Source organism: Dysidea avara, chromosome 7 (genome assembly GCF_963678975.1).
Source record: "Dysidea avara chromosome 7, odDysAvar1.4, whole genome shotgun sequence".
Taxonomy (NCBI): domain Eukaryota; kingdom Metazoa; phylum Porifera; class Demospongiae; order Dictyoceratida; family Dysideidae; genus Dysidea; species Dysidea avara.
The window spans coordinates 3341242-3357762 of NC_089278.1; the positions used below are offsets into that span (position 1 = coordinate 3341242).

At 38.4% G+C, this 16521-nt stretch overlaps 1 protein-coding gene and 1 long non-coding RNA gene across 5 annotated transcripts; one reads left to right on the forward strand and one right to left on the reverse strand.

The window, feature by feature from the left end:
- Positions 1 to 9448: 9448 nt before the first annotated feature.
- Positions 9449 to 10729, reverse strand: LOC136259660 (uncharacterized). Its single transcript, XR_010703316.1, has 8 exons — positions 10515 to 10729; positions 10346 to 10462; positions 10104 to 10203; positions 9978 to 10049; positions 9827 to 9928; positions 9689 to 9775; positions 9543 to 9624; positions 9449 to 9497 (listed from the first exon to the last, which is right to left on the reverse strand). It is a non-coding gene; the product is annotated as an uncharacterized lncRNA (long non-coding RNA).
- A 1516-nt stretch (positions 10730 to 12245) lies between these two features.
- LOC136262074 (tyrosine-protein kinase CSK-like) lies at positions 12246 to 16521 on the forward strand. Of its 4 annotated transcripts, XM_066056216.1 has the most exons (7): positions 12246 to 12571; positions 12620 to 12778; positions 14736 to 14781; positions 15687 to 15788; positions 15841 to 15960; positions 16168 to 16267; positions 16317 to 16520. In XM_066056216.1, the coding sequence occupies exons 1-7, from the start codon at positions 12256 to 12258 to the stop codon at positions 16419 to 16421; spliced, it is 948 nt and encodes a 315-aa protein (XP_065912288.1). In that variant the 5' UTR covers positions 12246 to 12255; the 3' UTR covers positions 16422 to 16520. The 4 variants fall into 4 exon arrangements, with proteins under 4 accessions (XP_065912288.1, XP_065912287.1, XP_065912289.1 ...); XM_066056215.1 differs by having other exon boundaries at positions 12246 to 12778; positions 16317 to 16521; XM_066056218.1 differs by lacking the exons at positions 12246 to 12571; positions 12620 to 12778 and adding an exon at positions 12790 to 13779 and having other exon boundaries at positions 16317 to 16513.

Consider the following 16521-nt stretch of genomic DNA (forward strand, 5'->3'; position numbering starts at 1 on the left):
TGGATCACGTGTTTGATCACATTTCTGTTCTACATTAATGAGCCACCTGCCAATAAATAGTCCCTGTGTAATGTAGCACTTACTGTCTTTATGATGGAATTTAGCAGCTATATTTGTATATGTAAAACCTGACCCGCTGCATTGTGTAGAGTGTGGTTTTGCCATTTCCTTGTTCTAGGCTCTTTCTCAGTGTAGCTAGGAAGTACATTCTGTACTGTTTCTCTAGCTATACCACTAAAACACCCAATAGGGTGATTTCCATTAAGTTTCACTTGAAATAACTGTGCTCAGTCACTGATGGTTAATGTTTTGCCACATTAGGCCACCTCACATAGAAATACTGTGAACTTATTTCTTGACCTATATATGCTATCCTTTTAAAACTGGAGGAAGTTACACCTAAAAATGTTGTACATGTTATTTTGGGTTATGTATAATTTGTCTACTATCAAGGAAAACTGAAACTGAAGATGGTTAAGCATCATCTCTTGTAAACAACTGGAAGCCTGGTAACTGTGTGTGCTTCCAGCTGTACATGCACATAATTATAGACAGTGGCCCTCACCAATGGGATTCACATATTTAGGTTTTACATTTGAATGCTCTTAACAAGCAAATCTTTGAATTCAATACATATGTTTATGCACTATAATCTGACAATGGAGCCTTTTGGGTTGTTGGTTATCATTTATTGTGAAGTTGTTACATTACATAATGTCGACAATCTCGACATGTAAAATTGGCTGTTTAGTTACAATGACAACCTAAAATCTAGAAACCTTGATGTGCTTGACAACTGTACATTACCAGAGTTAAGCTGACAATATTGCCAGTCTTGAATTTTGGGTTGGCATGAAAAATCAAGGCTAGTCAGTGAAAATTATCCAACAAATCAGATGTGTGGAGTTACAGAGTATCGCTATGGGAATTCTATTCTTTTGGCCGTACATGCGGTATGTGTGTATTGCTGCCATGATTGTGCTGGTGAAGTTTGAAGTAGTGATCACCTCATTACAGTGGCTATGTCAGTATTTGGTAGGTCAATCCTAAGATGTATCTACCTTCATGACCTCATTATTAAGGGAAGGTTTCTGGTAAAGCAGCTATTGTGCTTTCATCAGTTTTTGATGGTCGCCTATTGATCAGGTAATGCAACATGTAGAGAAAGCAAATGGACTCTCCTGATGGGATTCCATCTACCATATCATGTGTAGCATAGTCTGCCAAAGGTATCCAAACATCTGGCAAAAATATTTGCCATCATACACATTACAAAATATAATTTACTAAATAACCAGCCAGTCAACAAAAACTACAAATTATATTTTGTCAGTACAATGTGTGAATTTGCTGCAAGTCTCAAGTAAGCATTCAAAAATTAATGTGATAATCCCTTAAAATCGAAATCTCTGTTAAATATATTTTCATGCACGCCTTGTCTTTTGCTTCTCTTTACTTGCACTGTCTTCACTGTTGCTAGTCAGTGCACTGTACAATCCATATCCTATTGAAGCAATACCAACACTAGCAGCCACTATCAGACTTCCAAATCCTATCTTGGCTGTGTCAGTCATGTGACCTGGCAAACCAATTTTTTCTAAGAAATTATCACAGAAATGTTGACAGTTGTTGAATGCCAAATTGTATGCTCCCATGGATGATAAAACTTCATATGCATGTTCACTAAGTCTTTCCAGTGTACACTGTACCTCTCCCTTGTAATACAGTTTATTCACATCACCAGAATATAGCTGCACCTTAGGAGCCACTTTGTGTACAGCCTGACCATCGGGGACGTCACTGTCCTCCATTACAGACAACTCCAGTGTCAAGTACCCACATAGTCCTTGGCCGTCAACTAGTACAATACAGTGGTGACCAACAAATGGAGAATGAACGTAGACCTTATAGCACAGGTGTTTAGTCAACATCTCTTTGTGGGATGAGTCTAGTCCCATTATCAAGTCGTAGAAGGATAGTGCCTCGTCATAAGCTCTTGTAGAGCCGTTAATAAAGGACTGCGACCAATCCATCAGTTTCAGCTCTACAATCAATCGATATTCTAAACAAAGAGCACCATTACAAAGCTACCGGTACCGGAGTTTTCAAGTCCGTTGTCCTATGTATTTTGGCGCATGCGCTTAGCAGTGCGAAAGAAATGGCAGATTCAAGTGAGATTAGGTAACTGTGTGTGCCCTATTATGATGGATGATTGTAAATGTGGTAAAAATATTACTCACTGTGTTGTTGTGACTCCTTTATCACCAGCGAATGGCCCTCGGTTAGTAGGTTTTTAGCGCATGCGCAATTATAATAGGACAACGGACTTGAAAAACCCCGGCTCCCCGCTAAACTCTATTGCATGCCACGACACACACAGACACTTGGGTTGGCCTGGCCGTGCACCAAGCACCAGCACTTACTATGTATATAGACACACTCTCTAGGGGGTTGGCCTGGCCGTGCACCAAGCAAAAGTTTAATGACTGTTATTTACAAAACGCCATCATAGCTAAGTATGAAATACCATAGATACTGGAAACACTATCCAACACATTAATAAATGCCATGTGATCAGTGATTTGCAGACCTGTGTGATGCTACAGCAGGGTCTACAACAATAAAGTATTGGTTTTGCCTAAATTTTGGAGACAGCCGACCCCAAATCTGCCCCCAAGGGAAAAAACCTCCACTGAACAAAAACCACATGGGTAAAAAAGAACAGCTGGAGGAAAAAACCATACATGATGCATGCAGCTGTAGCACCACATGTGCATCACTCTCGAACACAAACTGCAATAACAATAACCACAAGCAAGATTAAGCACATGGATGATACATATATAATAGTCCAGAGTCTAGTCCAACTGAGTAGGCTCATCATCTAGCTAATAATATCTATAAAGGAAAAATAAATAAAAAATTAACTGAAGTCAACACCACACATCACATCCATTACACACTAACATCCCCTCAATAAAAATGAAGCAACAGTAGCTTGGTAAACGGCCTAGAATTGCCCTAGCAACCAATCATTCATTTAAATACCCCCAATTATCCCGCCACGCATGCGCAATAATGTACCGCGGAGAGCGTATTTTCTGTCTAATATTGCATAACCGACAGAAAATACCATGCTGCGGTTTTCCAAGTTCTTGCAATGCAAAGCGTCATGCGCTATACAAGCATGTGGTGCGCAGTTGTTCAACAGCGGATTTTCAGTGACGACTACTGACTCACAGGACTTTAGGCATGCCTACGCATACAACTCGACAGCCACAGAACATTACAGGTGTATTCAAAGAACTGTGGGGAACTGCGCATACTGACACAATATTAGCGCATGACGCTTTGCATTGCAAGGACATGGAAAACCGCAGTACAGCGAATTGCGGAGTTCTTGCAATATTAAAATTTAAGCGCATGCGCACTTGGATCAAGAAAACAATCAATTATTAAAGTTTGCTTACTTTTCGAGCACTCCAAGTAATCAGACATCTATTTTAGATAGTGGCCGTTCTTCAGGACATCAGAAGAAACAAAACTGAGAAGTTGTAGACTATTTAAAGTAGCCATTCTGACGATTGTACGCATGCGCTTAAATTTAAACATTGCAAGAACTCCGCAATTCGCTGTAATGCGTCAAATTAATGCGCATGCGTATCATTTCACATCTTTGTAACGCCATAAATTAGTTGTTGTTTTTTGTTTGTTTGTTTGTTTTGATACAGTATTACTAGGTGAATGTATAACATTGAAGGGGCAAGCCTATTTTATCTAGTTGCATGTTTGCTTGCAAATATTCAGTACCTGCGACAGATAGATGGCTCCAGTTGCTATGTGCGGGCTATTCTGAGATTGAAGCTTTCAAGCTGACATGTTAGCAATTGATCAGTATAGCTATAGGCTGCTTCTGCTATACCGGCTGAGTATCAGGAGCAGGCTAAAGAGTTAAGAAGTGGAGCCATGTGAAGTGTAAAGCATACAACTTGTCAGTATGCTTTAAACTTTATATGCCGGCTCCACTTCTTATAACAACAGACATGCATGCCATTCTGGGGGTCTCTGGGGGCACCAGGAAAATTTTCAGGTCTCATGTATGGTTTTAGACTGTGTTAATAATGGCACAGTAAGAATGTGACTGTTCTATTAGGGTAGTGGATTGGTCTGGGTGTCATCTATGATTAGAGTATCTGAACCTTTGAAATCATTGCAAAATTGCCTGAATATATGGGTACCGTACTATGCTACTGATTCAAGAGCTCATGCAAAACTGCATGGAAAGAGGTACACTATACCAACTACTCACCTCATGTAGCTAGCCATTGTGTGATCAGTGCACCTGATATTGACTGATGACACTGTAAAATATAACTTGAGTGTGTTGTGCACACAAAGTGTGCCCTGTAACACCACACTTTGGTGTCACATTCACTTTTTAGAGTGTAGATCCCTCACACACAACACACACACTACACCTTACTACACTATGCACACATGATTGATCGATTTATGAATTACCCTCTGACAATCAACAACTATCATTCTTCCTTGCCGTGTAGAACAGCATACAATACAAACAAAATTATACACATATAGCTATAGCTAACAAGTACAAAACTTAACATGGATACACAACAAATACATGGACACAAATACAAAAAAAACACATGAATACAAATGCAACAAATTTAAGACAAATTTCGAACAAACAAAAAAGAACAACTGTCATTAATAGCAGGAGAAAACCTCTCATCATGCATTAGGTAATCAGTTCCAGGTATATATGTCTCTGGATACCTACCAAACAGAATAAGTGGTTGCAGTGCTGGTATACACTGTATTCCATGAAACTGCTGATACATCATAAAGATAAATACTGTAAAAAAAGTCATAATAAAGTCAATCAGGTGACACCTGGGCTTATGGTGAATCCTATCTGGGGTTCTGTGCTTGGGACTACTACAGTTCTAGTGAAGTAGTCTGGCATAGTACACACCTTTTAGAAAAAAAAAGTTAGTTTTTAAAAGGTCTGCACTTCACCAGACTAGAATTTGCTATGAGTGAGAGAACTTGCCTGCAGCTGAGGCATGAGGAACTATCCTCTCTGGAAGGGGCTATACTGCAGATCTTGAATCAGGGTATACTTTGTTTAAATTTTAGTATCCTTGTTATATATAGTTGTTTGGTTATATAGTGTAAGGATTGTAATAAGAGTAGTCATGCATTATGCTCAACTGAGTAAATGCTTAAAATAATATGATGTCATATACTATAACTACAGCTAATATACTTAGTCACAGTTTAATGTAGCGCTTATTTCCCCCTCCTTGTGTGGAAACTCAGTAGCTATACACTAAGTAACTTTCTGACAGATCTATTAGAATAATCAATCTTCCAGGCTATATAATAGGCTGGTTTATTTCCGCACATGATATCAACTACACAGGTCAGGGGTGGATCCAGGGCCTGGCAAGGGGAGGGGCACAAACAGGCAAGTTGTTGGTGGTTAGGGAGAGCCAGTTCCTCTTGTTTAATAGTTGCTGCATTCTTGAAGCAGCAGATACTACACCTCTTAGTAATATCTCACTGTTGATTTTTACCATTCCGGCCTTTGCAGATGGCTGTGAAGTCTTTAAAGCTGTTTAAAAGGCTCTGAATGTCTTAAACAATAGCAGCCTGATAAATATTTTAGAAGCACTTAGTACGCATGAAGGTGGGGTGACAATTTCATAGCTAGATTGACTTTAGTTCACTTTAGTTTCAGGATAATTCGTAATAAATGGTGCATATTTTCGTGAGTTTTATTAGCTGATCTTAGCCTGGCATAAAGTTTAGTATTTTTATCAGAAGTATGGCTCCTCCACAAGGTGGGGATCCCATTGCAGGTGGCCCCTAAGGCATGCACAATTGTACACTGCAGCTGGTTGATGAGCTAACCTCCCAAGAGAAGGTCACAAATACATAAATTGAGCAAGTACCTGCATTTGAGGTGTTATCAACAATGCATGGGTCACATATAATTTGGCATTCAGCAACTGTCAACACTTTTGTCATTATTTCTTAGGTATGTATAGCACAAAATGCTATGGAGAAAGATTTATCACTAACCATGTTTTGATTACATAACATGTGCCATTGCATACATTACATGTAGTACTTTTAACTATCAAAAATGCAAGCATTAAAAAACTAGCAGGTTCTTTACAATACTGTAAGTAGTCAGCTTTCACAAGTATACTCAGAATAAAACTCAATCAATTTGGGGCTGGATTCAGCTCAGAGAGAGAGAGAGAGATGTATGCAACAGACTATAGAATATATATATACACCTCTCGCATATATAGCTGCATGGCATTGCTACAGTTTTATAATTAGGAAACACTTAGCAGTAGTTGTGTTTCTGACTCTGTTAGATGAATAATTTTAGTGATTCAGTTATACAGCAGTAATTAGATGGCTGGTCAATTAGAATTGATGATTTCCTGAGTCTTTGTCTATCTCTAAATGGTTAATTTCTTTCAGGTTTTCAATGATAGCTACTAGCAGAGGCCAGCTAAGGTTAATCATGCACTTTACACTAAAAAACCAGATCCTTTGTAACCCATTATGCAGGGGCGGATCCAGAGTTTGGAAAGCTGGGGGGTGCACTTTGCTGAAAAGTTGAAGAGCAAAAAAAAAGGGGGGTCACAGCAATAATGGTTGCCCTTTACAAAATGTATTTACTATAAAGTATATAAAGATCCTTATTCATATAGCTTCATAGTTAAGCTACACTGCCTCATGAACACTGTGACTGCTCTATTAGAGTATCTCGATCTTGTATGCAATTTTTTCTGAAAGGGATGAAGGAAGAGATGGGGGGCACGTGCCCCCCCCCCCCCTGGATCTACCACTGTTATGTATCTGAAACTTGGCATTACATAAAAATCAGACACAAGAGACAAACATGTGGAAACACAAGACATATGCGCAAACATACAAAAATATAAATTCACTGATTAGCAGTTTGTTCTGTGCCTTTAACGTATCACAATTTAAGCAGATATTAATTCCAGATGTTTGGAGACCTCGGCAAATGTTGGTCGACTATCAGGCTTCTTCTATGCATGATACGGTAGATAGAATCAGGAGAGTCCATTCGATAATTTTTCTCTACACGTTGCATTACCTGCATGATCAACAGGCCTGAGGCTACGAGAAACAATAGTCTGTCAGATTAAGTCTTATACAGTTTTCCAGATATGTACTTGAATGGTTTTATCTTTGTTACCATAACACACTGCGCACGCACGCACGCACACACACACTGCGCACGCACGCACGCACACACACACACACTGCGCACGCACGCACGCACGCACGCACGCACGCACGCACGCACGCACGCACGCACGCACGCACGCACGCACGCACGCACGCACGCACGCACGCACGCACGCACGCACGCACGCACGCACGCACGCACGCACGCACGCACGCACGCACGCACGCACGCACGCACGCACGCACGCACGCACCCACCCACACACACACACACACACACACACACACACACACACACACACACACACACACACACACACACACACACACACAAAAACACACACACACACACACACACACACACACACACACACACACACACACACACACACACACACACAAAAGCAAAGCAAAAGCCTTCAGCTGCTGCTATACGCGGTCACGCTTCCCAGTGGCCAGCACTGGGGTACCTGTGCGCTACTCAGGTGCTATGAGTCAGCGAGGGCATGCCCTCCTGGGGCAGGACTAGTGGCCCACGGGTATAGGGATGCGGCGATTATGCCGGCATAATTTCGGGCATAATAGGTATGTGTGAGAATCAGGAATTATGCTAGCATTTTGAGGTGATTAGCTATAAAGCTTTAACAGTAGGAAAATCTGCAGATTGTAAAATTCCGTTAAAAAAAGATCGAGATACTCTAATAAAGCAGTCAGAAACTCTAATAGAACAGTAACTAAAGATTATTTACTCTAATAAAGCAGTCACATTGAAATGAAATACTCTAATACAGCAACCAGCTAAAGAATAAACATCAATGAAAATGGTCTGATACAGCACATTATTAGCCAATTATGGTAGCATAGTTTTGGGAATAATCATCGGGGCAATTCTCAAAAGCATAATAGGTGATTTTTTTAGCACTGCTCGAAAGCATAATGCTCAATTTTTGGAGCATAATAGCCTATGCCTATACCCATGGGAGGCTGTACTATGTCTCACAGGTGAGGGTGTGGGCACCCAAAGTCCTATATGAGACATGAACAGTTAAGCATTTGCTTCCCCAGTTTACACCAGGTACCCATTGATGTTACAGCTGGGTGGGCTGCTTCCCCAGTTGGCATCAGGCCACCAGGTCCCCATTTTAACAGCTGGATAGACTGGAGTAATGTGAGTAAAGTTTCTTGTTCAAGGAAACAACAACAACACCAAGGTGGCCCAGCTGGGAATCAAACCTGGAACCTTTCGATTACCAGGTGGACTCCCTAACCACTTGGCTATGCTGCCCCCACACACACACTAACCAAGTGTGGGTAAGGTTCACAGCCATAAGAGTAGGTCTGAAATCTTGGCAATGTCATCATCTGATATCAATACATTTCTAGCAGCTAAATGCCTACAATAAAACTGAAAGTGTTACACTTAGTATTGTTTAATGAATGAAGTATGTACTTTCCCAGTGTTTGCATAGTGATGTCCTGGGCTAATAGCCTCATACAAGAGCAATTTCAGCACTACAATGACAGAAACTACTCATTGCTTGGATCAGTGGTCAAAAGAATGTAAAAAGTATGTATAAATTTAATGCTTTTGATGCTGATTATTTGGGGAGAGATGAGGTATTCAAAATGCACTATACATAACAGATCCTGATCAAAGACAAACATGTGTTACTCCCACATGGGGAAAAAAGCATGTTTTCATTGTTGTAAACTTGTTTGCACATTTACCCCTTGGATCTAAAAACCTCCCCCTTGGATCGTCATATTAAAAGAAGTTTAGCCTTGCATTTTCAAAAACATATCCACATAGTTAATCTTTAACTTAGTACATGCAGTGTATTTAACCGTTTTTATGGATCCACTAAAAGCACACATGGTCCCATATTAGCTTTATTGGTGGTATTTTGAAATATGTAATAATAAAAAAAACTAGACCTGTGCCGGTATGGTGGTTTTTTGATTTTCAAAGTCTATTGATAAAACACAGTTCACACATCATTTTATTACACATTATAGACAGTTACACTTACCGATGTATAATATTCATTTCTTCTAAATACTTCATACCATTGCAGACATCCCTACAAAATTGTATATGGATTCCATTCTTGAACTGGCTATTGAAATGACACGTTACACTTGAGTTGTCAACATGCTTACTTTGCAAAATCTAGTTGGTTCTGTTTAGAGACGGTTCTGCCATTTGATCTCAAGTAGTCCACCATAGATCCCTATACAGCATGCTCAATCACACAATAGTAGCAATATACACAAACCTTAGCCATATACTCCATGATTATGTAGACAGGAGAAACACTTATTCCAATTATTGAAACCAAATTATGATGTTTCAGTTTGCTATATACAACATTGTAATATTGAACAAAGTAACACATCGATACTAATGTCACTACTGGTGCACCTGCCAAAAAATCTTGCAAGTCATATGAGTGGTCATTAAGTGACTTGACTGCCACTTTCATTTTCTTGTTTCCTCCTTGGAACACTTCTATAACTCAAAATGAAGAATGCAAGCTAATATGACCAATATTACGTGTACCTCCAAATTCTCCTTTACCAATTAGGTCACCAAGAGATATTTCTTTCCGTCTGATAGCCCAGTTGGCTATATAAGAGCACAGATTACTAAAACTATCACACCCTGCAATATTTGTTCAAGTAACTATACATTTCTCAGCATCAATACACACTTCATGTATTCCTTCTTTACCAACAGGAGTGCATAATCTTGTGACCAATCCATCACTATCCAGCTGGTAATGCTACAATATTGAATTGCTAAATGTTTTAATAATGACTCGACACTCTTCACTAACCTCCACAAATTTCTCTAAATTTTCAAAATACTGTTCCCCATCAAGAGAAACCAAATTATCCTTTACTATTATACGATAGTGCAGCACCTTTCCCTCAAAGCTAATACAACAATAATAACCACATCATAGCAATGTATATAAAATTTTTGCTATCATATGGAACACTTGAAAAACACACTTAGCAATTCTGTTATTTAAATTTTGAATTTTAATAATACACCAAATTCTACAAAGGTTCCCACCTTACACTTAACACATAACATCGTAAACTATCACTCTCTCTGATTAGGAAAGTGCCATCTCTTGTAACATCCAGTCTCTTTTCTGCTTCCTCTCTAGTTGACTTCCCATGGAACCAGCTGTAAGCAGTCAAACACAATAACAGCAATTATGATTATTAAAAGTACACACAGTGGTGTCTTCTGTTGCTTGACGGTTTGTCTTGAATGCTCATGCAAACACAGATGAACCACATCAGCAGTGAAGCTAAGGTTGAAAAACAATATGGCCAGTGATTCAGTCCCACCAATGATAAATGAAAGTACAAACAAATGGCCATATATAAAGGGGCCTAGAAATTAACAATAAAACTAAAATGTGAAGTCATACAGGGTGACTATGTGGCCTTCAACACAGACATTGTGTCAAATGCTCATGCACTGCAATGCATGCTCATGCATGTTCAGCTTACAATTCACAGGTTCAAATATGGACTTCAAATTTATTCCAGTCTGTACCTGTAGTATGTAAATTAAGGAATAAAGCTGGCTATAATTTCAACCCAATAGCTAATAATCACACCGACACATGGATGCCAACAAATCAAAAATCTATTCAGTTTACGTATCATACTTTTACATCTTGTTTATATGGTTTTGTCAGGGGCATATATACAATTTTGACTGTGTGAAGCACCATGCTTGGGGTATGGGGGCATGCCCCAAAACTTTCTGAAACTGAATTTGGTAATAATTTTTACTGAAGTTTTACTCTCATTGGAATCTTTAATCTAAGTACATGACTGCCCTATTAGAGTATTCCAAATTTCAAAAAGTGGAGGGTATTTTGTCGATTGTATATGCAATTTAATCAGGCTGATAGCTACTATTAAGTTACTGTACAAGTATGGTTACACTTAATCGATTCAGCATCTGTTCACCTTAATTTCATGTTTAAACATCAATCTACCATGGCATCTGCTAACTAATATCATCGATGCCATTGTTTCAAAATTTAGCCAAAATTGCATTTCTGCGCTACCATAATCTCAATATAAATACTAGCAATAATGAAATTCACAATATTGCTGCAAGGTAGCTATATGCAGGGACTAGAAGCTAGCTCTACTTGCCCTCCAACAATATACATGTCAGTATAGGTTATATAATTTCTTCACAGCAAATAAACCAGTGGAATGATAATATTATTTGGATTACCATCATACTACATATCTACTTGATTTTTACTAGTAGCGCATTATGCACTTACTGCACAAGTCCAGGTGTGATCTGATCGACTTTATTATTTGTGTGTGTGCATAAGTACAGTATAGTGTAGCGTTGTGTGTGTGTGTGTGTGCATGCATGCATGCATGTGTGTGGGCCACCACACACACACACGTACGCACGCACGCACGCACGCACACACACACATGCATGACTGGAAGTTGAAGTTGTAATTTTCCCATACATTGTCAATGAGAGGGGCAACAGTTGCCCTTTCTGAGCAATCACATAAATCATGGGATCCAAAAATGTCATATCTTATGACCTAAACTTGGAGATATTATTGTTGACATTCACACCTACGAATTATGTGATATAATTTGTTTGAATTTTTGGTTTTTGCATACATTGAAACCTCTCAATTAAGTAATTTCCCAGAAGGGGCAACTGTTGCCCCCTCACATGGATATGTATAGGAAAACTACAAACTTTAAGATGTCATCGCTATCTTATGACACCATGATTTATGCTATCCTTTTAAAATTTGGAGAAGTTACTTTAGATATTTTCACCTACATATTATGCAAAATTCAGGTTGCTAGGGGTATTATACGTTATAAAGCCTTATTATGAAATTTGTCTATTATAAGCGCTATTTGAAATAGGCGCACTATATAATTAATTTCAGTATATGCGCCTATAAAGAAATGGACAAGTACCGATGTTCTCTTCACTACTGTTGGTTGATACAAGGTGCTACCATTGTGGTGAGCACAATCTTTTCGTGCTATGGGATGGTAGTGTCGTTGAGTCATGTTCCTGTCTGGCATGATCAGCGCATGGGCAATGTTCCTCCAGGTATCCGACTAGGAATGACAATCATTGCGGTATTGCTCTGCATGAATGCAGTACTGATATACAATTCAGATAAGTCATACTCTCCTTTAAAGCTCGGTCTGGTGCTGGGGATGATGGTAGATGCTTTATTTACGATAATGGGAGTGGCTAGCGAAACTAACTCCAGTAAGATGTCATATTCATTTTCTCAGAGTCTGCATTTGTCGTCTGCAGCTGTAACAGTGCGATTACTGCTCCTATCCTACTTCATCTACATGGCGCTATTCTCCTTCTACCCTGGTGTGGAATCAAATGAAGCTACCATTGCTCTTATCATCAAGAAAGTTTGTACTGCACTTGGAATAGCAGTATTTGTGGCAATTATCTTCATGAGTATCCTTACCAGTGCATGACAAATTTGGTACTGATGAGATTTCTACTGCTGGGCTTTTCTATAAATGGTCACATGCATGCATGCACACACGCAACACACACGCACATACCTGCAAACACACACACACACACTTGCACACACACACATACACACACACACACACTCACATGTACTCATGGAAGGGTATTGCAATAGCACAAGGAGCGAGTGCATCCCATCCCCTAACTTTTTAATCCTATAACACATATTACAATGCTTTTACATTCTAAATATAAATAGCTTGATAGTGTTCAACCAAAGACAGATCAGTTCAGAGGGTTTACAGGGTAGGTGACTTTCTTTCATCTCTCCCTCACCCTCCATCAAATAATTGTTTCTTACAAGATCAAGATACTCTAATAGGTCATTGCTTGTAACAAAAACTGAAATCATTCAAGTATATCCATTTTCCATTAGGCAAAGTATGCCCATGCTGCTAATGAAAGTTTTATACAGGCCTTTACATAACACAATTCATTACTTTATTCAATGCTCATGGAATTCACCACTGTCACTGATCCTACAACTCATGTCAACGCATAAAATCATAGATATCTGTGCACATATCATGTAGCAATAATTTCAGTATTTTATTAAGGTGGCGATAAAGCAATGACGCGCACAAGAAGCCATAGCAAATACATATGACGTAACATATCATATACTACGCAATTTGTGGTAAATCAGGCGGGGCTAATTCGGCGCAGAACCATAATAAACTTACCAAGCGTAAAAACAGCCACGAATAACAGGTGAGTTGTTAGCAAAAACAACAAGCAGCTGCTGTTACACATTTCAGGTGGAATGTAACTCACCTTTACAACAAATTGACAACCTTGACAACGTGAAAACAAGCGCTACTAATAATTATTATTTGTTTCGACTCACCTTACAGCCTGTTACAAACATTATCTTTTCTCTGTAGACACGGGTTGAACAGCCTCGAAACCTCGTATGAATGGTAAGCAATAGTGTCTGAATAATTCTACGTATCGGTATATCATATGTCCATTCTATGGCTTCTTCGCTTGGTGCGAACGGTGAAACAAGGCTATCATCTGCTTTTAAACGCCATATATTTCGACTTGTAAATCGCTTCCACTTATTGATACGTAGGATGATTCTTGTAATAGTATGCTTTCATCATGTGAAGTATTGGAGCTAAAACTTGAGGTTATTGAGAGATAACGCGTCTTCTGTGGTCCACTAAGTACCACCGATTTCTTGGTTTGAGAGCAGTTCTACGCTTTATACTCTCTACGAATGATAGATTCCTGTATGCATAGTTTATTTGTATGCAAAATTAAGTACTAGCTTTCAATATGTCTTAAATTGAGACCATGTTGAGACACAGCAGATTGTTGTCAAGAATGCGCGTTATTACTTTAGCGCCACCTTAAATGCCTGCATGGAGCTTCTGGGATGGGGGGGCTGCACCCCCAGGCCCCCTGCTCATATCACTATTCTGGTACACCCCCTCCTTCCAAATTCTGGATCCGCCACTGTAAAGTGTGTAATACTATAGTAGAATTATATTACACTTATGAGATGAATGTAGTGTCTTGCAGAGTACTGGTAACCCACTTATTTATTTGCAATATAGGATTTTTAAATGAAATCTAAAATTAATAAAGCATCATAAGCTTTTAGCACCTATGTTGATTAATTTTATTAACCGATAGCACATATTGCCAATGGCCAGCACCAATGATGTTTACTCAAAAATTCTACATGCACTCATAAAGTATAGTTTGACTAAGTCAATACATTTTTCCAGTTATAATATGCAGTATCTTATGATAAATGAACTTCCTGAATAGATTTCTGGTTTAGTTCCTTGTTGACATGTGTTGGTGTGATTATTGTTAAGTTACTACCAATTGTAGCCAGCTTTATTCCTTAATATACATAATACAGGCACAGACTGGAATAGATTTGAAGTCCAGATTCGAATCTGTGAATTGTAAGCTATTTGTATTTTACACGCATACATGCATGCACACATATAGCAGAAATTGCCATTGTGTCAGCATTTGTTTTTCTAATAGCTGCTAAGTGAAAAAATCGTTCACTTTTTGACAAAAGCACCAAACTTGGTACAGTATTTACTTGATTCATACTATTTCATATTAGATATGGTGCCATTAAAAAATTACAAATCATATTACATTCAAAGAACCTGACAATAGAAATGTTTTGGGGGAAACCATAAAAGTACTCAATAGTAACTATACGGATCTGCTTAGACAAGCAAGGGATGCTCATATCCAAAAGCTGATGCAGGTCATTAGTTTATATTGTTAAGCACAGAGGGCCAAGGTATACGAAGCCATATATGTGAATATATTAGATTGTTTTACACTGAAATATTGGTTCCATTAGAAGTGTTTAAAAACAGTTTATTTTACCACATTTTGAAAGATTTTCTGATTGCACCTGTAAATTTGAAACACGTCCATGCAATTTAAGCAAAAATTGAAGATTTGGAATGCAATTGTATGGTTTCCTGACCAACTAGAAACCTAGTTTAAAAGTTTCATATTAAGACACTGTTCCTGATAGATGATAGTATAACGATAGTGAATACCTTCACAGAGATATGCAAGGAAGGATGTACTTATGGATACATTTTTGACTAAGAGACTAAACAGCCTTTTTAGACTGATTTTTGTTCCCAAATATTATTTTTCCAAGTGTATTGCATGAATATTTGCATATTTTTACATTTTAATTACTGTCCAATAGTAATTTTTCAAACGATAGGCGATACACAATTACGATGCTATCCCGATATTCCAATATATTCATACTATCCCCTAGCCCTACCATTGATATTGGCCCATCTGTACTTTCATGTATCATTGGTAGGATTGGATCACTGACCATATTGATTTTCAACTTGAGCTTTGCTGCCGACGTGGCTCATCTGTGGCATTCAAGACAAGTGATCAAACAACAGAAGACATTATTGTGCGTGCTTTTAGTAATCAAAATTGCTGTCATTGTGTTTGACTGGCTACAGCTGTTTCCATGGGAAGTTGACTCGAGAGGAAGCAGAAAAGAGACTGGATGTTACAAGAGATGGCACTTTCCTAATCAGAGAGAGTGAAAATTTACCAGGATGTTATGCATTAAGTGTAAGGTGGGGACCTTTGTAGAATTTATTTTTGTATTAGTCAGTCACCATTGTGAATCTGTAAAGTGGTTTAGAGTGTACATAGTGCATGGTCTCTATGGAAACAAAATAAATTTGTATGAAATATTTTAGAGAGAGAGTGATCGGCAGTGATAAGGAATTTGCTAGTGTTTTTCAAGCGTAATTGCTATATTATGGTTATTGTTGTGTTAGCTTTGAGGGAAAGGTACAGCACTATCGTGTAATGGTAAAGGATAATTTGGTTTCTGTCGATGGCGAACAGTATTTTGAAAATTTAGAGAAGTTTGTTGAGGTTAGTGAAGAGTGTCATTAATAAAATATTTAACAATTCATTATTGTAGCATTACCAACTGGATAATGATGGATTGGTCACAAGGTTATGCACTCCTGTTGGTAAAGAAGGAGTGTGTATTGATGCTGAGAAATGTATAACAAATATTACATAATAGTTTTAGTAATCTACCGGTATTTATTATTTGTTTAATGGACAATGAAAAATACAATGTTAAGTTAATAAGCAATTTCTTCCCAAAAGGTATCCAATTT

Coding starts and splice junctions, on each gene's coding strand:
- LOC136262074 (XM_066056215.1), top strand. CDS start 12,256: ATGGACAAGTACCGATGTTCTCTTCACTACTGTTGGTTGATACAAGGT. Junction 14,782..15,686: donor CAGATTCGAATCTGTGAATT/GTAAGCTATTTG, acceptor TATCATTGGTAG/GATTGGATCACTGACCATAT. Junction 15,961..16,167: donor TGTTATGCATTAAGTGTAAG/GTGGGGACCTTT, acceptor TTGTTGTGTTAG/CTTTGAGGGAAAGGTACAGC.